General features: G+C 39.8%; 1 protein-coding gene and 1 pseudogene across 4 annotated transcripts; one reads left to right on the forward strand and one right to left on the reverse strand.

The window, feature by feature from the left end:
• Nucleotides 1-43: 43 nt before the first annotated feature.
• On the forward strand, nt 44-14,182 carry LOC148725858 (gamma-aminobutyric acid type B receptor subunit 1-like). 3 transcript variants are annotated; one of them, XM_088729431.1, is made up of 16 exons: nt 44-393; nt 2,843-3,118; nt 4,259-4,396; nt 5,121-5,291; nt 5,484-5,588; nt 6,167-6,232; nt 7,470-7,655; nt 8,030-8,266; nt 8,450-8,513; nt 9,001-9,081; nt 9,475-9,655; nt 10,345-10,480; nt 10,906-11,013; nt 11,098-11,226; nt 11,794-12,123; nt 12,413-14,182. In XM_088729431.1, the coding sequence occupies exons 2-16, from the start codon at nt 2,858-2,860 to the stop codon at nt 12,476-12,478; spliced, it is 2,259 nt and encodes a 752-aa protein (XP_088585557.1). In that variant the 5' UTR covers nt 44-393; nt 2,843-2,857; the 3' UTR covers nt 12,479-14,182. The 3 variants fall into 3 exon arrangements, with proteins under 3 accessions (XP_088585557.1, XP_088585556.1, XP_088585558.1); XM_088729430.1 differs by lacking the exon at nt 44-393 and adding an exon at nt 2,583-2,705; XM_088729432.1 differs by lacking the exon at nt 44-393 and adding an exon at nt 2,584-2,705 and having other exon boundaries at nt 9,475-9,625.
• LOC148725859 (protein DOP1A-like) lies at nt 13,343-24,307 on the reverse strand (annotated as a pseudogene). The gene is made up of 14 exons (XR_015991120.1): nt 23,827-24,307; nt 22,761-22,987; nt 22,449-22,601; nt 22,211-22,325; nt 21,937-21,988; nt 21,325-21,742; nt 20,894-21,214; nt 19,819-20,698; nt 18,953-19,397; nt 18,535-18,726; nt 18,132-18,437; nt 17,635-17,990; nt 16,341-16,611; nt 13,343-15,534 (listed from the first exon to the last, which is right to left on the reverse strand). The product of XR_015991120.1 is annotated as a protein DOP1A-like (transcript).
• Between the last annotated feature and the right edge of the window lie 2 nt (nt 24,308-24,309).

Consider the following 24,309-nt stretch of genomic DNA (forward strand, 5'->3'; position numbering starts at 1 on the left):
GTTGAAACGTACATTTCTCTACATTCAGATCAATGCGAATGAAGACATGGTCAGATCTGCCAAATAATCAAGAAAACCGCAACGAAGTAGTTTATCTGTCTAAAATTGTCATTTAAAAGTAAAGCTTGTCAACCAGAGAGCAGGTGGTTCTTGTGTGCCGCCCAAATAAGGACGTGAATTCAAAAGATCGAGGCATTAAGGGTTCTCTGTAGTCCCTGCAAATCTGGCAGCTTAAGGCTGAAGTAAACTGTGCTAGCAGCCCATCTGCTGAAGCCAAGTGGGACACAAGTCGATATATTTATTTATATGCCAACACTGCTTGGGGGCTCAGGGTGTTTCTGACGTATTCAGAAAATGCACTAAAACTGACTGCCGCTGACAACATTCTCCAAGGTAATGTTAACAGTTATCGTTTTCTTTTTTTTTAACACTGGCTTCTAGTTGGCTATGAAACATCTGACTATAAATTGCGACGTAAAGCTGTGTGGAGCTGATCCAGATCCGGTTACCTAGCATTATAGAGTTAATCAAAATACATTATCAAAGAGGAAAAGTGCTGCTTTCTCAAACTTATGGGCGTAGAGCGAAAGCCAGGGCCTACGGAGCTAACGACCAGTTACTATAATATTTCTCTGTTGCTTTCGCCTAAGAGAACAAATTAGAGTGTGTTGCAATCTTACGTCAGCGGAGCTAAACGATAAAGTAACCAACGTGACGTTGAAAAATATGTTTAAGTTCTGTGCATGTGCCATGACGTAAAGCAGCATAAGTATCGTACGATCATAGCTATACCACTACAACGGAAAACAAAATAGCCAAAATTTTTAGTAACCTCTCTGAACGAATGAAGCTTTTCGCAGACCCCTAACAAAAATTAAAGATCAGTTAATAGGCATTATATTACCAACAGGGACATTGGTGATGGAAGGGATCGATTAACTGGGAAACAGGATCGGTGGGAACCGCCAAAAGTTGTTGTAAATTAGTTACCTCAAGTCTCAACTTAAAAAAAAACGTACATGTTAGCTAAGGAATTGTATTATATTTATATACTAACTTCAGAAGATAGAAGGTGGTTGGGTTAGCGTTGATGTAAGAAATCAAAATTTTTCCTTCAATGCTCTCAATTTAGCCACTGAAAATAATCTTAAGGCCATAAAATTCAATTGTTTGCAACTCTCACTAGAAGGTTGTCAAAAATTGTTGTTATATTCCTGACCCATAACTAAAAGCCGAGATGAATTTTATGGCTAAGAAGAAAAGTCCGTTTAAAAAGTTGTCAACTACTTCAAGCTTTTTTTTTAATTACCTCAGGAAAACATATGTGAGCTAAATGGGCTCACTGGATTTCTTGACAAGTTACCAGATCATCTTGAAGACTATCGGTCACAACAGCAAGCGTCTTTTTAGCGGGTAAAGTCGTCAAATTCGTATCCTTGTATTCGGTACAGTTTTCCTTTGACATGTGAAGGTTTATTTACGACATTTACTTGAACCTAGACGTATTTGCCGAGTAACATTTGCATTTAGCATTTTTAATCATAACTTACGGCAAACATGTAATACTCCACTGCTTGGCTGAAATAATTATGTCATAAAAAATCATGGAAAAAAAATTAAAACTTGATCTGAGATCCGTTTGATTAATCGTTGTATTTTTGCTCATCAGATATTCCTCGGTCTGCCTCAGTTACAGTTACAAAGTTTCTAGCTCTTAAACTGATGTGTTTGTTTTGTCGATAAAATTGCGGTTAAATTCAGTGTCATCATTTCGCTTTGAAGCAAACCTTTAAGTGACAAAAGGTTTAAAGTGGTATGATGTTGTTGTGAAACATAATGGAACAGTTTCCATTTACAGCGGCAATCGAAAATTATAGTTTTTCATCTACCAAGGATAACGTTTTTAATTCAAACAAAAGATTTAATGAAAAGCTGTCGGACGAGAAAAAAGCGACTTCAGTAAGACGAAAGCGGTTGGTTTTGTTTCCAGCGACATATGTTCCCATTTAAGTGCACGATACCTCTATCTCATATTAATGAAAAAACTTTTCAAAAAGGAAGTTTTAAAATGCTCATCTTTATTTATCTATCAAGCAAATAAAACTTCCTCCTTTGGGGAACTTTAGATCTATTCAAGAGAGAAAAACTTATTACGACTTTTGTGCTAATATCTTAGTTTTGCTCTCACCTGCATGAAGCTAAATTAGTCTCGCACATTCATTGATCACGTTGAAAGTGATCGCAGCGGCTCGGTAAAAGTTTTCAGAGGATTAGAGCCTTCTTCCAGGTACTTTAAATTTTTCACCGACCACACATCACTGAACTCTAAAAAGATTTCTAAAAAGGAACTGGAATACCTCCCCGCCGGACATTTTAACATAAAATGCCATGGATTAATGTCGGAAAGTTGTTATTTTGAGTTTTTTTTCCCCAATTTGCAAGTGATTGTCTCCTCACTTGAAGGGGTTAGATAACTTAATCAATTTATTGTCACTGAATTCGCTAAGTATAAAAACAAAAAAATTTTGTATGAAGTAACTCTGGCAACTGGAACACATGTCTAGTTTGATTAGAATTTGACAGTCACGCATACATTAGAGACCTTCGCCCCACACTGTGCGAGCTTATTTCGATTTTCGTAGGAGGACGCCTTTTGCTGACTTGCTAATCCTCATAGCCAGATTGAATCATAGAGCATTACTCATGTGAGCGCAAAGTGTCTTTCTTTGAATAATAATCCTGACTATAGTTCGATCCCGAACTTTTCAGTGCATAGCGGGCCTAACGATACTGATCTGCCTGTTGACTCTATAACATTTTGATTGTTGATTTTTACTCGCAGATACGATAACAGAACATGGCAATGGCAAACCTGTTCCAACTTCTCATTTGCTTACTTTGTTATATTTCATTGACGATAGCGAACGAAACTGATCATGGCAACTCCAAGACCAAGACGGACCTTTACATCGGTGGCCTGTTTGGTGTTAACGTCAAAAATGGCAGTTGGAGCACAGCTGGGGTCATTCCAGCTTTGGAGATGGCATTAGAACATGTGAACGGCGATCCTAAGACTTTAGTGAACTATCAGTTGAAATATGTGTGGAATGATTCCAGGGTATGTTCACAGTGTAGGATAAGAGCTAGAAATGTTTTTTTCTATTTTTTTTCCTTGAAACGTAAACAATTCGTTTTCAGTTTCAGTTAATGCGGCTGAAGAAAATTCGGAAAACACCCCACAAAAAATATTAAAGAAAGGAGCAAAATAGAAGCGTTTCATCTCTATTGAGTGACGCTTTTTGTGACGAGGACTGCAGCACTTTGAAAAAATCAACGGTCTATACAATTTGTAACACCTGTATGCAAATTCCAAACAAGGTGCTTTCTAGGAACGGGGAGCTTATTTCTTCTTTTGAGAAACAACAGAATAAGCAAAACAAAGCTTTGATGTTTATTTGAAAAGAATCAAGAGGCCTGGAAAATGAACTGATTGTCAGTGGATCCTCCCCGGCTAGAACATCAGGCCAAGCAATCGTCTCAAAAATTTAAGACGAGATCATTCGCTTGAAGGAACTGAGCATTCACGTCGACAAAAAGTGTTGAGAGACTAGCTTATAGACCACTGTTTTTGCGACGAGGCTTTAATTAAGAGGAAGATGTACTATCGCAGTGCTAACAATGAAACAGAAGAGGCGTCAGCATTTTGTAATAACTTACGCAGTTTGTAATAACTATTGCAGCGGTTCAGTAACACACATTTAGTAATAAGGGCTGCAGCATTTTGAAAAATCATCATCAACACCTTGACGCAAATTGTAATGATATCAACTTTGTCAAAAAGGCATGTGAACAAATAGGGAAAACGATACGTGCTTAGGAGAACGTGATGTTGCGTTACATTTATGGTATTTTTAAAATGAGTGACAGGGATCGAATGTCAAGTACTTTTAATTCGTTCGAGATTTTGCCATGTGAAGATCGAGTATTCGCTAAGGAGGTTTTGTCCTTAGTCAGAATAAAGTAAAACTTTGAGTTTAACCGCAGATTTATTGAGTCGTTCTTAACAAAATGATATTATCGAATTAGCCGTCATCATTACAACATGTGTTGTTATTGCAAAATGTCGCAGATCACATGAGCTTTCGCCACATTTTTGTACGGGGAAGCTTTTTCTTCCTTAGGATATGAAATGTTATAGGAGATATTTCATTCAATTCATAAGTTAGTTGAACTTAGAAGTTTGAACTTTTTTTTCAAGTGTGAAAGTGGAGCTGGGATTCGAGCCATGCTGGACTTGATTAACACACCGCCCCACAAGATTGTTTTCTTGGGTCCCGGTTGTTCGGTTGCAACCAACCCTATTGCAGAAGCCGCGCTTTATTGGCAAGCAGTGCAGGTAACGTAAAGTCATTCACATACTGATGGTGCATTTTTTAGCACAGCTGAGAGCCAAATATTCTTCTCTATGCTAATGTAGACGTACCTCTATTGCTTAGAGAAAATTACACAATAACAACTTTATCATATATGTTGCTATGATTGTTGTTGTCGTCACTATTATTACCATCACTATTGTTGATGTCAGGTTATTATCATTATTGCTATTGTTCCAAGAGTTATATTTGCGCGCCGGTGTTTACTTAAACTATTGTAACGGTACTTATTTCCGGCAAATATTGTGGTTCGATTTACACAGACAGTGTATCGTTCATGTAACGCTCGATAAAAGAAAGTCATCAGATACATAAAAAAAGAACCGATAATGGCACGCGTCATGCCGAAACATGTGTCTAGAGGGTTTTCTCGTAAATTTTGAAATCTATTTCGATTAAATTATTATCAAAAAGTCGTGGAAATACTCTTATCATTTATCTTTATTATGACTAATATAACTAACACTGTAGAAATTCTGGGAGTTTCCTTAATGTTCGCCTTTTTTGCGAGTCAGCGCCTCTGTTTTCGGTCTATCACCATTTCAAACGGTAGCCAAGGTGAAGCTCTCTATTGGCTTGGAACGAGGCTGATTTGAATACAAATATTCTTTTGGACCTTTATTGATTACAAGTTCTTTGCATTATTTGCTAAATTTTTGTTCTGTTTTGTTCTGCTTCTTTTTTCAGATTGGTTACAGCGCATCCTCACCTCAGTTTTCAAACAAAGAAAAGTATCCTTTATACTTCAGAACTGCCACATCTGAAAGAATGGAAAACCCGGCCAGAGTCGCACTGTTAAAACATTTTGGGTGGAAAAGGGTCGCCCTTATCGTGGAAAACTTCGATATTTTTGTTACAGTAAGAATTTCTGGATCATTAAAACGATGCATAAACATGCGAGCTTAATTCTGCAACGTGACTGAAGTGAGAAAATTAAAATCGTAAAACTAAAATCCACAGGAAAACGTACCTTTTCTTTAAACATGTGATAGTTTTACCTGGTAGAACTTGTCAGACGCGTAAAATGTAAACATTTGATGTTTTTAATAGACAAAAGAAGAGCTCATCTCAATGTTAAAAGAATCAAATATTACCATCACTGCGGCAGAAACCTTCAAACAGGACCCGGCTTCATCGGTCAAGAATTTACTGAAGGTATGAAATTATTAAAGCGGAATAATCACCTTTGGTAGCCTGCCTTTCAGCTTGCTCCTCTTATACCCCAGAATCTTCCGACCAGTCCTTAAACCCAGCTAATGGATTAGTGAGTACATAAATTGTGGAAAAAATTACAGAGAAAGTAATTAACAAATGGTAAACACCACAGCGTGCACTATTGAGTTATGGATGCACTAGGGAGGTTGCTAAGCACGAAAGAAGCGTAAGAGTCGCGCGAGGCGATAGCCGAGAGCGACTCTAGCTTCTTGAGTGCTTAGCAAACCTCCCAAGTGCATCCATAACTCAATATTGTACGCTATGGCAGTTACCATTTGTTTTCTAACATAACATAGATACATTGTAGCAAAAGAGTTTTCTATTATTTAACAAATCTTACGTGACCAGAAAAAACAAGCGCGCGGAAAACTAGTCTTTGCATTTGCTCACGTCAGCAGCGTACACCTATGTGCAAATGGTGGACGCTGAATCGACCAATCAGAACGCGCGCTTTACTTTGGTTGTGTTACAATGGTATTTATTTTTTATAAGTGATCAAGCTATTACTGATATTTAAGGACAAAGACGCCCGGATCATCATAGGACTGATGTACGAGGACATGTTTAAAAAGGCTATGTGTACTGTGAGTATTGAATAGCGAATAAACGTTTTACTTATTTACGTCAAAAAGAGTAAGTCATAAAAGAAACTGTGGTGCTGCGTTGGTGGGCGTATTGCAAAATACTTTGATTGTGGCAGCTGTGTTGATAATGGAAATTGGGCACCATTAACATGGCTTAATCTTTCAAGTTGGCGCTCTTAATCCCAACGGTTTCAACGATCGCTTTTCATTCAACCAATTTATTAATTTATTTTTTTGTTTTTCACGTTACCATATTCCCACCAATAGCGTAGCTCCATCTTTCTGTATATAAACCACGCGCGACCCACAATTTACTCTGACGAGGGGCTAACACTCGAAATGTCAGCTTTAGAAATTCTTTACGATGGTCAATTCACATTATCAACCCAGTTGATCAAACCAAAGTACTTCATACATCAATTTGGCAAGATTGAACATTTACCAACTACCACTAACTAGTACCAATGTTCCTGCTGATCAAAGACTTGCGTCTGTGTATGGATCTCTATGTTCTTCATGTGCTGTGGATAGTGGCTAAGGGCTATTTTTGTAGCCTTCAAGTCCACAATCTGGCCAAAGTAATATACCATTATAATATTCTTATATGATGGTGGCTCGCGGTGATATTTCCTTTCCGCTACGCCATTGGATTCACTCACTCCCTCACTTTTCGCGAACTTAACGACCCATCCTTCCTTGCTTACACCCAGCAAAATCAACATCATGATGCCAATATCAGTGCTGTTAACATCTCCTTCGCTGGAAGTCATTTAAATTTCGGCTTACTAAAACCAAAGGTATGGCAGTTCTCCAGCCAACTCCTTAATCATTTGAGAAATGCACGGCTTAGGCTTTTATTAACAATGGCACAAATGGACGGAAGGAGCTTCCACGATACACTGAAGCGATGTAAATTTTAGTAAAAGGGGTAAGTTTCTAAAGAAACTGTGGTGCTGCGTCGGTGGGGGTAACAAGGTAATTAGGTTTTATCAACTGAGTTGAAATTGTAAATTGGTCACCGTAGAGAATTTAAAAAGCTGACGTTTCGAGCGTTAGCCCTTCGTCAGAGCCAATGATGATTTATTTACAATTTTAACTTAGTCGATAAAACTTATGTAAAGTTTAGGATCATATGCTGCAAAAGTTATGAAATATAATGTACAATTGTTTTCACCACAAATTAATCCATCCGTAACATTCATTTGAAAGGCAAGCTGAGAATAATCTATTTTCACAGGCCTACAAAGAAGGACTCTTTGGAAGCAAGTATGTTTGGATAATAGTTGGATGGTACTTGGAAGACTGGTGGACAAAAACAGATGAAGAATGTGCAGGAGAAAATCTGCTTGAAGCCGCTAGTAACCTGATATTAACATCTCCATTGCTTCTCGGCAATTCGACACAACCCACTATATCGAAGAAGGTAGGAGTGTTTACATTCTTCACAGGGCCAAAATTACTGCATATGTTGTCCGAAAAAACTTGTACCGCTGTTCCCTATCAAAATCCAGACATGAATTGAAAAAGTCTTGAATCCTCAGTCAATTTGTGTTTGCCGTTTATCATTTCTTATTCTGACAACTGACGAAAAAAAAGGGGTTGAACGTTGTTTGGCTTGTAAAAGCTTTGTTGAGAGTTGTACGTACGTGGAAAATCCCTGGGCGGGTGGCATGTAAACTCAAAACAGTGACAAAGTACGATTTGTTTCTTTATCATTTTGTCAGCCTTCAGAATATATATGCTGATAACTAAGTAAACGTCAACTGATGACTTTGTCTTAATCTTTTTTTTTTTTAGACAGCACAACAACTTAAGTCAACTTACGAGGAAAGGTGTCGACGTTCTAATTACACATCCCACGAGTACGCAAGTTTCACTTATGACGCCGTGTGGACCATCGCTCTCATGCTGGACAAATCTATCCCGCTGCTTCGGGAAAAGAACAAAACTCTGGAAACCATAAAATACGGGGATAAAGAAACAGCTGGGATCATGAAAGATATTCTGTTCCGTACAAACTTCAAGGGAATGTCGGTAAGTTAACCAATTCTGCTTCCTGTTTGGACCTCAGGGTCTCTGTCCTACTTCGCCGATGTTACAAAAAGACAGAAAGACAAAGTGAAGCCAGCTACCGTTGTTTTCTCAACTGTGGGTCAACAATTTTAGGAATTTTTTCCGGCATGGTCCAATGAAATAAGTTTTGCTGTACCTTATTAGGGTCACGTGACGTTTAATCAAAATGGAGACAGGCAAACAGTTGTGCTAATTAGTCAGAGGATAGGTAAGTGAAATTCTTCTTTTACTTGTTTTTGTTTTGTTTTGTTTTTTTCTAATACGTTGAAAATGATCGTCCTAATTCACCTAAATATCATACATAAAGATTTTATCTGGAGGTTTCACCCCATTGCAAGTTTGCTTCATCAAATATATCAAGTTTTCTCCGACCATTATCAATGAGAAAGTTGTTTAAATTCTAAAGGAAAATGGTAATGCATTTTCCTTGAATCGTATAACTGAATAAAAATTAAGAGAAAAAAGAAAACAGCAAAAATAGTGTTTGTTTTTATACTGAGCGCGAAACAATATCACTTAGCCTCGTTTTCAACTCGCAATTTCACGCTAAAATACCTCGCTTCGTTAACCAATAAGAAGGCGAAATTTTATTCAATGATACGATGCTATACTGAAAAGTAATGTTAAAGGCGAGCTTTAAACTTAGTGTGACTAGAAAAATTCATACTTATCAGAATGCTGTGGTATTGTTTTAGGAGGCCGAAAGCAACTGGTCGCTACAATAGATATTCGTGATGGGAAACTTCAACCATATGGTAATGGTTTTGAATGGCCAGGTGAGACAAACATTGGGCACCTCCTGAGCATGCTCAGCTGCATGGACTCTGATGTTAGGTTAGACTTAAGGTTGCATGAGTCTTGTGAATTTTATTGGCCTTTATACATTCCAGGCCTTTGCCGGTTTCTTCAATAAGGAAACATTGAGGAATATTCCTACTTCAGTACGTAGTTTCCCGATGATTCGCTTATACAAATACGTCTGGTTATATTTGGAGGTATGAGAGAGTTAAGTTTCTACCCGAGAACATAAAAAAATGATGTTACCAGTGCTATAAAACGGAGTCTCGCCGGTAGTGCTCCCTCCCGCAATGAACACCAACTATAGATAGGTTCATGAATTACAAAGTCTTGTCTTATGTACCAGGTTTTCTCTGCCTTTTCAACCGCAGATGATCGTGTTCCAGCAGATGGAGCCAAAATCACTCAAAAGGTTTATTATGAAGACAGAAACACGACTGTTACGTTCTATGTGTTGGCCATATCTGGAATACTGCTCTGTTTGTTTTGTTTGCTGTTCAACTATATCTATCGAAATCAGAGGTACTCTGCAAAACAAAGAACACCAAGCTGGTTACCGAAGCAATAGCATTCACCCTCTAATTTTTTTTTCCAGAAACATGCTAAAATGCTATTGATAAACTTCGTCTGCTGAGAGTCTTCCTTCTATCAATTAGAATGTTAAGGTCGGGTTTTCAATGAAACCGCTGAAAAGTTCTTGGAGAGAATTTGAACTTTTTCTAACAATTCTAACAGTTGTACTCAACTTGATCCTTTTCTCGCTTATTATTTTCTGAAAAAGAATTGAAAAGTGTGCCGCGCATACTGATGGCGGCTCAAAAAAGTGGAGTGTTACGAACCACTTCAAAAAAACCTTTCACTTTAGATTATTCTTTTTTATTTTTTTTGGGTGATGACTCCTTGACCTAAAATTATTGCCATTCAGTTTAGATGCTGTTTTTCGATTCTTTATAAATATTGGTTATTTGAATTAAACTGGGCGGTTGCTAAGGCAATAGGCCATTTCCGAATTCCCATTGGCCTCTTTCTCAAATCGAGGCCAGGTGCTAATTTGAATGTGAATGAAAACTTATATGAAAGTATCAGCATCAGGACTCCCTTTGAAAAAGAGACTAAAGGTAATTCGGAAATGAGCTATTAAAAAATTTACCCCACGAGTGGATGAAATCATTCAGGAGGATGGAACTATGTACTCTATTCTTGGTTTGGAAATAACGAGTTTTGTATTTTTTCTTTCGCAGTCTGATACGACTGTCATCTCCGAAATTCAACAACATTACTGTCATTGGATGTATACTTGCTTACTTGGAAGTATTTTTATCGGCCCACAGTAATTCTGCGTCAGCGGAACACTTCAACCATGCGTTCTTTTGTCATGTAAGACCTGTTTGTGGCAAGTTCACTTTTCTTTTAAGTCTTATCTCGCGTTTCCGTGATTTCGATAGCCTAATAAGGGATTTTGCAAAATTGATTCAATAAGACTGCAGTTTATGACAGCAGCTTAATTTCAATAGTTGACGATTATATGTCAACAAAATAAATCCAGGTTTTATAATGCTTTTAAGAGAATTTTAAATACCTATTAATTTTCGTGGTTTTTCAATTATCTCTTTATACCGGACAATTTTCAGAAAAGTTTGATGAGAACTTTTACCCAAAGTAGCAGACAATCTAACATTGCAAGTAGTTTTAGAATTGCCATTTCTTTTAAGCAATTCGTTGGTATAGCTTGTCGCGTTTTGTTCCTGATAGTAATTGAAAGATAATTGTGTCTTATAACACTTGGCTTGTATAATCTTTAGATTGCTGCCTGGCTTCTGACCACCAGCTTTACCTTCGCCTTTGGTGGCATTTTTGTTAAAACCTGGAGAGTTTACAAAATATTTACAAACAATCAATTGAAAAAGGAGGTGAGGAAGGATTTGTCCATTTTGAACTGACGATGAACTTGAAGCAGACGTCAACTAATTATTTTCATTCTTTCAAATTTTTAGATTCGCAACTTGAGTAGTACCAGTCTTCTTGCAATACTGTTGGTCGTTTGGATTATAGACATCATTATCCTGTCAACTTGGACATCTATGGACCCATTGACGATAGAATTCACGAAAATTAACAAGATGGTAACTAATCATATGTGCGAATAAAGGCTGATAGTTTCTAAAGAAACTGTTAGGGGCTGCGTCGGTGGGGGCAACGAAATAATTTTGATATATCAACAAAGTTGAAATGATAAATTGGCCACCGTAACGATTACAAAAGCTGACGTTTCGAGCGTTAGCCCTTCGTCGGAGCGAATAGAGGAATTGTGGGTTTTGTGTGCTTTTAAAGGCAGAAAATGGAGCTACGTTATTGGTGAGAACATGGCAACGAGAATACACGAATAAATTAAATGTATTTCTCGTTGCCATGTTCTCACCAATAACGTAGCTCCCTTTTCTGCCTTAAAAGCACACACGATTCACAATTCCTCTCAGTATTCGCTCCGACGAAGGGCTAACGCTCGAAACGTCAGCTTTTGTAATCGTTACGGTGGCCAATTTACCATTTCAATTTTGTTGATATATCCAAATTATAATCATATATGCGTCTGTCCTTCAATAGGTTATAAATAAGAACCAATCAAAATGCTTGTATCATTCAGCTCCCTCTATAAATCGTAGTGATCAAGACTATGTATGTCGTTACAGGATATCAATAGTGACCCTGACCTCGTGGAGGAACTCTTAACCTCTCGGTGCACTTCTCCCCATTCTGATACCTGGATGATGTCATTGTGCGGACTGAAAGGAATTCTGTTGATTTTCGGCGTGTTTTTGGCCTGGGAAACCAGAAACGTGCATTATCCTTCGCTGAACGATTCCAAGAACATTGGCTTAGCAGTGTACAACGTGTTTATGTTCTCTTGCTTGGCGATTGTGGCTTGGTTTGTGGTTGATCCTCCCCTTACGACTCTGGTTCAAAGATCGATCGTCTTCGTGGCAACCACGTCGACAATTGCCCTACTCTTTGTCCCAAAGGTATAGGTTTACTGGGCCCTCACCTTACCAACACGTGGTTCGAGCTTTTAAGGAAATTTTATGAGGCATTTTCAACACGGTAGTCTAAAGATGCTTTCTAAAGAGAGTTTCCTCTGCCATTGCTCTATCTCTTAAGCCAATTACAACTCAGGAATTGCAAATAAATAAAATATCGTTCATCCTTGATGAAAAAGAGTAATTATGTCTTACTGCTTAATTTTAGATACCGATATTTGGTGGTAGAAAGTGTGTTGTCTCAACATTAAGTCCTGCACTTTTTATTTTACAGATTCTTGCACAAAGGAAAACAGAATTCCCTTTGCCAAGCACTGAGCTGAAACGGCAAGAAAAATAAAAACAGGAGCACAAGAAAGAGGAAATAGTTAACCAACAAATCTGAACATAATTTAAGCCCGTTCGTCCAGTTTGTAAACTTGAGATCCATGAAAACAACCCCATCAAGAGAAAGTTTTTTTCAAGTAATAAGAAAACCCCATTTAAGAGTAATTAAGCTTCATTTTCACCGCAGTCATCGCAGTGTCCGACATCCCGATCCTGCCTTTAAGTCTCACAGCCCCTTTATACGCCGCGACAACCCAACCTATTTTGTAGGCCGACTAATGTTATCACCTCTTACTGTCCCGATTTATGGCCAACTCGCTTTCTTGCCAATTTTCCTTCCGCTTGTGGATTACGGAGCAAAGTTCTTCATAACCGCCTCCCGGTTAGCTCAATGGATAGAGCGCTGGACTGTTGTGCGGGAGGTCGAGGGTTCGAGCCCCGGCCGGACCAACACTCAAGGTCTTAAAATAAATGAGAAGAATATGCCACCTTTCTATAACAGCAAGAAATGGTTAGATATTCTAGTCTTCTCGGATAGGGAGGTATAAATGGAGGTCCCGTCTCCTACAGGGTTAGGGGTCGAAGACGTTAATTTCCCATGCACGAGATTACAGTGTGATGGATGTCCTCCCCTGGGGTGGGATGGGCGGGTTAGGATTGATTGTAAAGCGCTGTTGATCTGTCATTGTAAATAGCGCTCTATAAATTGTTGTTGTTGTTGTTGTTGTTGTTGTTGTTGTTGTAATAGAACCCGCAGGAAAGACACAGGATAATGTTGTGATTATTTCACGAAACAAAAGTTGTGTCAGCAAGGCCAAAATCAAGGTGCTGAACACGATATGTTGATTTAATGAGAGATTATTCAGTCACTAGTGAGTAAAGGAGAGTTCTCTTTTTATAGTAACAAAAGTCTAGCTTAAGAATACAAAAATTAAATAGTCTTCATACAATAAATTTAAATAATTACGAAGACCTTTTCACTCGGTAACCACTGGAAGTTGTCTGTTACAAGTATAAGAAATTTCTTGTATTCATTATTTTACCCGAAAGTTCTTCCCGGAACTTCCGTATCATACGAGAAAAAAAAATTACCATCAAGAAAAACGATTTGACGCATGTCACTTCTCTCATTACAATGCGCTATCTTGGTATTTTTATCATTTATACCCTCCTTGGAAATTAAATATTTGCCGCCTCTACTTAACAAATATTCGCCGAAGGCAAGGTGAATATCGTCGAATAATCCCCGAGACGAAGTCGAGGGAATTATTCGACAATATTCAATGAACCTGAGGCGAAGAATTGTTTTAGTATAATTTCAGAGCTGAACAACTGAGAAATTTCTAAAATCATAACATTTTAGTAACATTTATTAACTTTTTATAGAAACAGCGCGAAGCGGTTTATATAGCGTCGTATAAGGAACCGCTCGACCAGTCAGATTGCTGGAAACTCTTTGATCAGCTCTGAAATTATACTAAAGTTAAATATTCAGCACAAGACTGTTTACTCAAAAATATATTTGCTTCTTACTTAAGAGGCGACCTTTACTCTAATGTGGTTCACATGTTTGTCACGATTCTAAACCTGTCTAAACGCGTGAAACAATTTTATAGAAATATTTTAGTGTATCACTAAGCAAGCTTAAGGCTTGCACTTGATGGAAGTAAGAGTTGTTTGCTTGGTTTTTAATAAAGAGTTTTAAAGTATAGGAGAAGCAACTGATTCAAAGTTATTGTTTTGACGTTTCCAAGTAACATGAACTATGGCTGGTGCCCCATGCGAGCGAGGAAAATTCATGTAGTAGTAAAAACTAATAAGTTATTAAAGAAAAGCAAATGAAAACTTCATTCAATTTTCTCCCATGTAATTATCCATACAACTGAAAAATACCATGGTTCATTTCCATATAAACACCTACTGAAAAAAAAAGAACGATTGCATTTTACCGCTGACCCTCGCCATTGTAGTAATCCGTTCGAAAATGGGTTTCAATTACGTTTGTGCTATTTTTCTCATTTTTTTTTATCAGAAACGGAGACTTTAGTTGTTAAGGAGGTACATCAAGTTAGTTCAGATCAATTTACTCGCCATATATAGTGACCTTTAAATCGAATGAAATTAAGATCATCATTTGCTGGGGTACACAAACAAACACCAAAGATTTGGGAATAAACCGAAATAAAGAGGGAATGGTTAACAATGGAGAGGATCAGCGCAGACTGTAAATAAGGAAAATCACGAAGGTGTGTACATCGTGAAGTGATTCTTTTGAAGGTTTCAGTCAACTACAAGAGGTTCGAGGAAGTCCCTTTCCACTACGCGCTCCAATAAACTTTTACTTTGCGAGTTTTTAGACTTGCTAGTTTTGTCCCGCATCTCGCCGCAGCCAGAGAACCTGTCCCTCGACAAACACCTGAAGAAAGGAAGCAGCTGATCCAAAGATTTGATCTGATACATGGTCAGCAGCGGTTCTCCTGGCACACGCTGTAGCTCCTCAACATCAACTTGATCTCTTATCCTCTTTCGAAGCAGTTTTTCCAAACGAGCGATATGAGGTTTAAAGACTGGAACCTTTTCCTCTCCAGCGGTCATGTTATATGCTTCCCCTTCAAACGCCCAGCGATAGAGTTGAAACTGCGATAAATAATCACTAGGCAGAGCCTGGGACAGATCGAGAAGTTTACACACCGCAAGATACAAGCCAAGCCATTTTTCCTGACTGTAGTTCACATACCCGTTTGAACCGAGAAGTAACTCAGATATAACCATTCTCTGCTTGTGTGACTTGCCGTCAGAACCCAGTTCACTTTCCATTTGAAGCAACACATGCACGACTTCCGATACAATCGTCGGCCACAACGGTGTCAGATGCTGCGCCGACATGCGCAGAATAAGTACCCGGAAAAACAGAAAAATTCGCTCGTGTACGACTGGAGACTGAGGCAGTCTCAGGCTCTCGGCGAGCCGCTCCTGTATTTCTGGCAGAGCGTACTGGTACTGATCCACCTCGCTGCAGAAAATTGTAAACGACAGCTTCTTTAAAAGCTGAGCACGCTGCTCCATTTCCTGCAGCAAACACAACAAAAATTATATTTATATAAAAACGAACGAACAAAAAAAAAATTAATAATACTGGCCAGGTAAATACCTACAAAGCTTGTCTAAGATGCACATTGTTTTCACACGTGGCTCATTAGTTGCCATTTTCATAGAGTAAGGTCACATAAACTACGGATTACTCCATACTCGTCAGTAAAGAGCGTTGGATCGCGAAATCCGGGAGCTCGGCATACTGCTTTGTCCTAAGCTCATCAAAAATGTTTCAAGATAACTTTCTTAATTAAAACACAACTTCGCCTGCTATGACCCCGTGACTTTCTGTTTTATCTAAAATTATGGAACTCTATAAGAACTCGAAGAGATAAGGAAGATCATTTATATTAAGTGCTGAAACTTGCTGGACAAAGGCAGCACAAAACTTATGTAAAAGTCACACTAGAGTCGGAGTGGCTAGGAAGCCAGACCTTAGCAAAATCTAAGTGTAATCGCCTTGACCGGCGCATTTTATGATAAACAATTCACTTAAAAGAGCCACTTAAGAAACCTTGGGCCTTTTCCTTTTTCGAATCATGTAAATACGCCTTGACTTGAAGCTCGGTAAGCTAGGAAATTACAAGAGAATGATACATCATGATAGACTGAAACTGGCGAAGGGTACAGAAAATTCAAACTGAGTGCAACTGATTAACTTGAAAAAAATCAGCCTCTATCTTTCAAGACGCTCGCCGATAGTGTAGTGCCTTTGAGAGTCCCTGAAGATTTGATCAGAAAAGTCATATTAAGTAAAAGTAAGATCAAAGAAACTTAAGTACCTGTTCCCTGTTAGCAAAGATGTTAATAGAAGCACTTTGACTCAACCCGGCTACTCTTGTCATCAGCTCTTTGAATGACGTGTTGTCTTGCGTCATCAAGTTGTCAATAATCGTTCGCCAACTCCCAATACACGTGATATCCATCTGGAAGAAACTCGGGTCCAGTAATAGTTCCATAACTTCCTTTTTCCAGGCACGTCAAGTGTATTGGTACCCACTTAAGGAAGCCAAGAGGTTACAACAAGCGCGGAAGCTGGGTACATTGTGTGGACTTAAATGGAATGAAGCCATAACGAATAAAACTGAGTGACGAAAGTAAAGCGGGATTTTATTGGTTCTGCTTAATTTCGCCTTCTCAACGGTCTAAAAGACTTACGCCTCCCTCAGTCTAAATTCATCACCGGTAGAACTAAAACCTTTGAGTCAGTGGCGTTTTCTTATGGCTAGGGCAGTTCGCTTGTTTTACTTGAGCGTAGTAAAACGAGTGGAATGGTCACGAAGCACAAATATTTCACAGTTATGAGAGTCTGTTGGTTTTTTTTTTTTTTTTAACCTGACAGTGCATAATTTATTATAGCATTCTGGTCACTTGAAAGTAAATGACGTATGGAATTCTCAAAATATTTATTCAGCCACAATGCATATTCACAGAAACAAAAGATTGTGTACGCTTCACGAGTTCCCGACATAAACTGTAGCCATCTACGCCCTGGTTTTTGCAACCAGTCTCTCCTAAACACTATGTTTTCAACTCTTAATACATCCATTTTGAAATCACTGGTGGTCCCTGTAATCTGATTGGCTCTAATTGGTGCAATTTATTCACGAATTGCACCATTTTTCCTCTAAATGGCATCATTTTACGCTTGACTGAGTTTTTGACACATGATGTCAGTCTTTCTGTTTTGCATACAAAATAAGATGTAAAAGCGTTTCCGGTTCCACTTATTATTTAAAAACCGGCTCAATACTGCATCAGTAAAATATTTGAATTGACCAAGTCCTGTATTTGGGTGATTTCAAAATGGATGTAATAAAGTGGTAATTAAACCTTGTGTCGTGCAATTTTGTTCTGAAATCATACATGTGATTTCAAATCACGCCTATGATTTCAGCCCAAATTGCACTCCACTCAGTTCAATTACCATTATTTATCAACTCTTCGTGTTCTCATTTGCTCCTCAGAGGAAGGAAGCCCGGCACGTGATCCCTTAAAGCGAATCCAAACACTGACACTGGAATAGGCGAACTAGGACTGCCAAAGTTTTCGCAGAATGTCGGGTCTACAACCTACCTGTGATTTTTGAGAAACGGAGTTACGTTGTACATCACAGTCGTGAGAAAACTCGTCATCCGCTCCTTCTCGTCGCTTCCAAACACCATGTCCAAGACTGGGGCAAGAACCTCGGCCAATACGTAAAGGGCTTGGGTACTATAGCTGCCAGTATTGCTTGAATTAGTACCACTGGGCACAGGTGGAGGAGGTGCCGCAGGCTCAGCTTCAGAAGTTTCAGATTCCACGTTACTTGAATGGTCTGAAGGGACTTCTGGTTGTGGGATGACAGCCAGCGTCCTTCTAAACCAGGCGGCGTTTTCCAGTGATGATCCCGCCACCGTGTTGCACGCTTCAACAAGACGCTGCGTTATGTCCTGATTGAAAAGCAAAAAAGGAAGGCTTCAAACAAAATAAGAAAATAAATAAAAGCGATAGTCATGACAGTGTTAAATCGATGATGCCGCAAGAGTCTCGATTTACTTGACCGGCATCAAGTCGAAATAAGTTCCTGTTACCTGTAACTCCTTCCGGACCTTTTTGTCTTCTTGTAAAGGAATATTCTTGACGTAAGATCGAAGAATAATCAATAACAGAAAAAGAGCTGGAGGAAAATTGAGCTGAAGTCCTTCCTTCATGAGAGATAGCAAAGATGAACGTACAACAATTAGCTGGCTTTCTGATGCTTTCTGCAAATACTCGAACAAAAATTGTAGTATGTTGACTTCCAGGCCAGCCTGAGTAGGTGTGGTCTTGTCTTTGCTTGTGACAACTTGACGCACGATCTGTTTGACATTGTCAATCATTTCTTCCACAGACAACGCCTGCAAGATACCAGTAACATTCACTTTATCAGTTTGACTTTCGTACTCGCAAAAGCAAACCTTACAATTAAGGCTTCCCAAGAGAAAACAATCCTACCTTGATGGCATAAACGATATCTACCACAATGATCTGATCTTCAGAGGCCAATGGAACTGCTCTGACAGACTTGACCCCAGATCCCTCTCGCCTACGCCTCTGGTACCAAACATCTGCAAGTGAGGCTAGAAACACGATGGTATGGTTCATGGTGATCGGAGTCAGCAGTTGCAGAATCTGTTGTCGAACAGCCTGGGAGGAAAAAGAGCAATAAACACGTTTACATACACATTTACTGTCTAGATTAACGACGATGTCGATCTGTGTCAATGTAACAAACGATCTGGACAAATAATGAGGGGAGGACCCCTCAATGGCTATTTGAAAGACTGTAGGGAGTTGAAGTTGGCTGATTTGTAAATAATTTTTGTAATGAAATGACGGCAGTGATTCAGCTCTCTGGAGTTACCGCACCTACCTTTGGACTTCCCATCAAGTTGAGCGACCATTCAGATGGTAGCCGCTGGCCGGTTGAATCAGCTCTCTGCGGGCTCCAGGTGCTCCACACTGTAAACAGAGAGGACAGAATCTTGGAAAGGACACTCAGAAGTCCTTCACGTGCGTCTAGAATGTGCTTTGGGACCTCCACACTCGGTACATCACTAATGGGCGCTGACTGGACCGAAAACGCGTGCAGCAGGTTGGTAAATATTTGACCCGAGCCCGAACTGTATTGGTTGGAGTCAGGATTAACAGATACATTCGGAGAAGAGTTAGACCGACCGGCCCGAGGCTTCAGAGAGAGGACTGGTGTTTGAGGAGTCGTATTGTCGCGCAGACAGTAGTGACAGATCGACGCTAAGCTTTCCAGTAAGGTCACCGTGTAGTCTGGAGGAATACTAGAACCATCTAAGTCAAGGCGTCTGTTAAACAAGTACAAAAAGAAAACTGTTCATGACATTCTTAAGTCATTGTCGGAAGTAACTAGAACCTGCATGGGTTGTAATCACTGCGAGTATATGTAGTCTTAAGTGGTCGATTGCAAAACTAAATCTAACGTGGACTCAGTAGCTCCCATTTTTCCGTATTTGAAGCTTAATCTGTATCAAAAATGTTCTTTTCTCTCAATATATTTCCTTCGCTCTGAGTGGAAACTACGTGGCCGTTTTTATACAATTTTAATTAGTGGAATACCTCACATGGTGTTACTTCGTCAATTGACAATTGGTGATTTCCTGCCACTAACACACTTTTCCCACCTGATACATTACCCAGCGCGCAAAATCTTGGTCACCACTCTCCCATCACTTATTAATCGATACGATTTAAACAAATTTTTGATACCTTTGCCCATCGTTAGTGTCTCTCCTTGAAGTCCTAGAATCCTTATCCTTGGCGTAAACAATCGTAAGTCGCTCCAGAATTCGGCACAAATGTTCAACGACAGGCACCACCCACGTGCGCAATTGCATTCCCAAGTGTGACGAGCACGTGATCACGAACTGTAACCACTCGTAGTGCATATCGGGCTCATCATTTCTGAGCCCATGAAGAACCGCTGACAGTAACATGCCCTGTTCTGCTAAAGATTTCCCGGGAATGTACCGATGGGATGATTGCGTCACTTTGGCGTCCTCGGAAATCTTGGCAGGACTTTCGGGTTTGCTCGGTGGAGGAGTTCCGTGACCGGCAGCTGTCTCTTGAGAAATGGCTACAGCGGTGTGGATGTTTGACTCGAGAATCAGAACCGCCTCGACAAGTTTGATAAGTTTGATCTGAAAAGCACGCGCTTGCGATTGGCTAATTTCCGAACTCACGTGTAGGTGACCAGATGTCAGGGTAGGCGAGGTTGCTTTGCTGGAAGTCCTAACACCCGTCCGCTCGTACAGCGTCGAAAGAAGACAATGAAGCAAGGCTTTTTGAACCTTACAACGCGAGAACAAGTCACTAATATAAGTTCCAACTCCAGCACCACTTTCCTTAACAACCTCAATTAATTGCCACATTACACCGAGTAACAGTTCAGTACTGGCTAGTTGCACCTGTACACTGCCGTTGATATCTTCGGGTTGAACTTGCAAATGACTGGAATACTCGCTTCGAATGAAATACAAACTTACAGAGATAAGCACCTCAAGGTACTTGCTGGTGCTAGGCTTGAGATAGCTTAAGGGCCCTCCAAAGAGTCGTGCACTATGAGCAGGTCCTGAAGAAGAACCGAAACCTACAGGTGAAAAATTGATGTCCGTGTTTCAAACTTGAAGACATGCATAATTACGCCACAAATTTTATATTCTATACAAATCAATACCACGGCTCAGCAAGAGGGGGGGAGGGGGTGGGGAGAATTTTACGAGATCAGGTTAAACTCAAGTTACATAGCATAGAATGGAAGCACTCCATGGTCATTGCCTGCTACCTGAGTTAGAAACAGAGCTCTCGTAGAGAGCGCCATAAAATCCTTTCCCCAGTAAGGACCGTCGGTGTCTGATTAATAATTCCTTGATCTTCTCCTGGTGCGGCGTGTTCGATGAACTGATGCTTGTAGTGGATGAAGCGCATACAAACTGGTGAGGCGAACGCATTAATATTGTTTGTAACGTAGTGAAAGCGTACAGAGTCAACTGCGAGTCGTAGTGTAAGATGTAAAGTAACTTGTGCTGGTCGAGAGGGTGGACATGTGATCTGCGCGGGGGAGGGGACTGTGGGGCTTTCATTGGTTCGGTGTCCTTTAATTTATCTGCAAGACAGAAGAGAAACAAAGTAGAAAATTTATGAGAAACATGTGGGATATTGTGCACCATTATGGACGGAGTCGAACGGAAAGGAATCAAGACTAATAAAATTTACCCTTGGTTGGATCGTTTTCTTCATTCTCGTCATCTGCATCGGCTCCATCTCCGTCAGTATCTGTCGAATGTTCGGCTTCACTTGGCCCACTTGGACTGGTAGTTTTGCTCTCGTCCAATTCCCGAGTATTTGCCGAAGTTAACTTCGGTTTCTGTTTTCTCTGTTGTTCTGCGGTTTGGGTGATGTCTTATTTCCAATTTCTTTAATTGAATGTCCCTTTACGTTGTTGAACGTTTTCGTCTCGTTTCCATCGGTATGCGACAATTTATTGGCCATTTTGGAATCGAACAGTTGAGACAAATAGTGAATTGAAACTCGTGCTGTAATTGGATGAAGTAACAAAAGAAGAAGCGAATCGATGATTCGCCCCAGGTCCCCGTGCTGCAACGCATGTGCGAGCCAATGTTGCGTCAAAACCCTGGAAAACGAACCAACTTCCGAATTAAACGCATCTTTTGTTCTCCTTGTTGAATATATCAAAACCAAACCAAATTTATTTCTCAACAGTCAGACATTCCTACATGAGGGATTATTATCACGACCGTAAAAAAAAACTACGGAACGATGTAACCTATAAAAATACAGTAAGATCCAAGCCTCTAATTAACTAACCTTATTTCTGGTTCTTCACTTTGCAGACTGTCAAGCATGATAAATAACCCTCAAGAAGAATTTCATAGAATTAAAATCAGACAAGGATCAGCTGCAGAGAATTACCTTTGAGAGAGAGAAGCTGAGAAACGGGTTCGTGGCCGATTAAGAAAAAACTGATTGAAAACGTCAACGATTCAAAAAGCCCAGTGAAACGAGAGAGGGGTGTAACGAACAAGAACAAAAAGATTCCCGCACCAACAGAGAACGAGATCAATCACTTAGTCGAATTACCTGTCAAGGGTTCGAAATTTCCCAAGTCTTGATGATCTACCAGAATCCTGAATGACGACATTTCTTGCTACATGCCAGAAAACGGCGAATTTCCAATGACCTTGTAAAGATACCTCCTTACAAATGAAAAAATGTTATCAGTCCAATGCCACACGCGCAATACTGTGTAAATAGCAAGAGAGCACTAAAAAATAATAGCGCATTTTTTCATTCTGATGAAGTAACTGTCTGTTATTTACCTTGCTGATATCTATCAAAGAGTTTCCAATAACATTTGCACAAAGAGATGGCGATGCAGTCAAGTTGTGTAGTTGCAAATATAGTTCGACGATTCTCTGGTGAAACTGTGTTGTGTCTTCTTTCAACTGATGCCACAAGCTTTCTGCTATCACCTGAAATCGATGTCAAAAACTTGAAATAAAAAAAACACAAGCACAAGCACAAAGCCATCAGAAACAACAGATACGATGAATACAACATCTCCTTTTTCGCAAAGTTAGACAATTTGATGCGTCACAACCAATGCAACTTTCGCATTCTAAGAGCTCTACCTGGTATAAATCTGACTTCTCGATCACCCCTAGAGCCTGCCGGGAAATCATTGGAACGACAACTACTGGGGCAGATGGCTTGAGTCCGTGGGCGTGGCCGGCATTGACTGACAATGTCAAGTTGATTAAGTCCAACAGTGTACCAACAGACGAACTCTGGATGTCAAACTCGCTGACCTCAAAACAACACATGATCAACGACTGTAGCCACTCGGGAAGATTTGACTCTAGAAAGCACAAAAAAGGCATCGTTAGTAAATTACAAGTTATTGGCAAAGGTTCACACTCCTTAGTGTGAGTATGGCATGTGGGTTAGGTAAAGAATTGTAATATCATCGTTATATAGGATAAAAAAAGATAAAAAGATAAAAAGAAAAAGGGTATTGAAATCGTCTAGCTAATATGCGTCACATTTATTTTAATCCCCAGTGAGTCGCTATTCTCAGACGAAATCGACCTCTGTGACATTCGCTAGAGAAGGTATTTGGAAATGTCCCCGTTCCCCAAGCCTACCTGTCCCCTCCCCCTCCCTCAAAAAAAAAACAAAACAAAAAAAAAAAAAAAACCTGCATCTTCAAGTGACGAGTTGTAATCCGTATTTATCCTCGTCCACTTTGGCCAGCCTTATTCCTTTTCCTCAGTCACTCGGTCACTCGCATGTTATTCCGATTTTGGTGTGTTTCTAGATCACCAAACTAGCGCTCTGTGTTCCTAGTCACAGAAAACGGTTACAAGTATCCAGATGAATAAAGGCTGATAGTTTCTAAAGAAACTGTTAGGGGCTGCGTCGGTGGGGGTAGCGAAATAATTTGGATAGATCAACAAAGTTGAAATGGTAAATTGGCCACCGTAACGATTACAAAAGCTGACGTTTCGAGCGTTTGCCCTTCGTCGGAGCGAATGAAGGGCTAACGCTCCGACGAAGGGCTAACGCTCGAAACGTCAGCTTTAGTAATCGTTACGGTGGCCAATTTACCATTTCAACTTTGATGATATATCCAAATTATACAAGTATCCAGACCCAGGTACAGGCTGTTTTCAAATTTGAATCCATTTCAACACAAACCTTCATTGCCATCAGTCGCTGATTTCTCTGATGCGGAGTCCTTGCCAGCCCATACTGGAAAACAAGACAGCTCCAACAACACTTTACAAGCTGCTGGAAACGCCTCCGCGCAACTCTTGAAAGACTGTACCGATCTGAAGGTGGAAACCAGCGAAGTCTGAGCGGTGATGCTTCTTCTTCCCTTGGGGGTCGTTTGTGGTTTACAAGTGTCTCGTACAAATTTATCCCCCACACTAGTTTCTCCTTCTTCCATTTGTTTCCACATGGCGTCACTAACAATTCCACTGGCTCGTAAAGCTGTGTAGCATTCTTTGTTCATAACACCTCCAGCAGTTTCGTCGCTCGTGCAGAATGAGCTGACATGTTTCAGCACCCGCTGCACACAAAACTTGGCGTAGAAATTCTGAAAATATTTCACGCAGGCTTGAATAAGAGAGGGTTGAAATAAGCGCTTTGTGTCTTTGGAAAGCTTTCTTTCTTCCA

This window comes from Stylophora pistillata, chromosome 8 (assembly GCF_964205215.1).
Source record: "Stylophora pistillata chromosome 8, jaStyPist1.2, whole genome shotgun sequence".
Classification (NCBI taxonomy): Eukaryota; Metazoa; Cnidaria; class Anthozoa; order Scleractinia; family Pocilloporidae; genus Stylophora; species Stylophora pistillata.

Excerpts from the sequence above, each read along its gene's own strand:
- LOC148725858 (XM_088729431.1), top strand. The coding sequence starts at position 2,858 with ATGGCAATGGCAAACCTGTTCCAACTTCTCATTTGCTTACTTTGTTAT. Across the intron at positions 4,397-5,120 it reads TTTATTGGCAAGCAGTGCAG|ATTGGTTACAGCGCATCCTC; the intron begins GTAACGTAAAGT and ends TTCTTTTTTCAG. Across the intron at positions 8,267-8,449 it reads CAAACTTCAAGGGAATGTCG|GGTCACGTGACGTTTAATCA; the intron begins GTAAGTTAACCA and ends GTACCTTATTAG.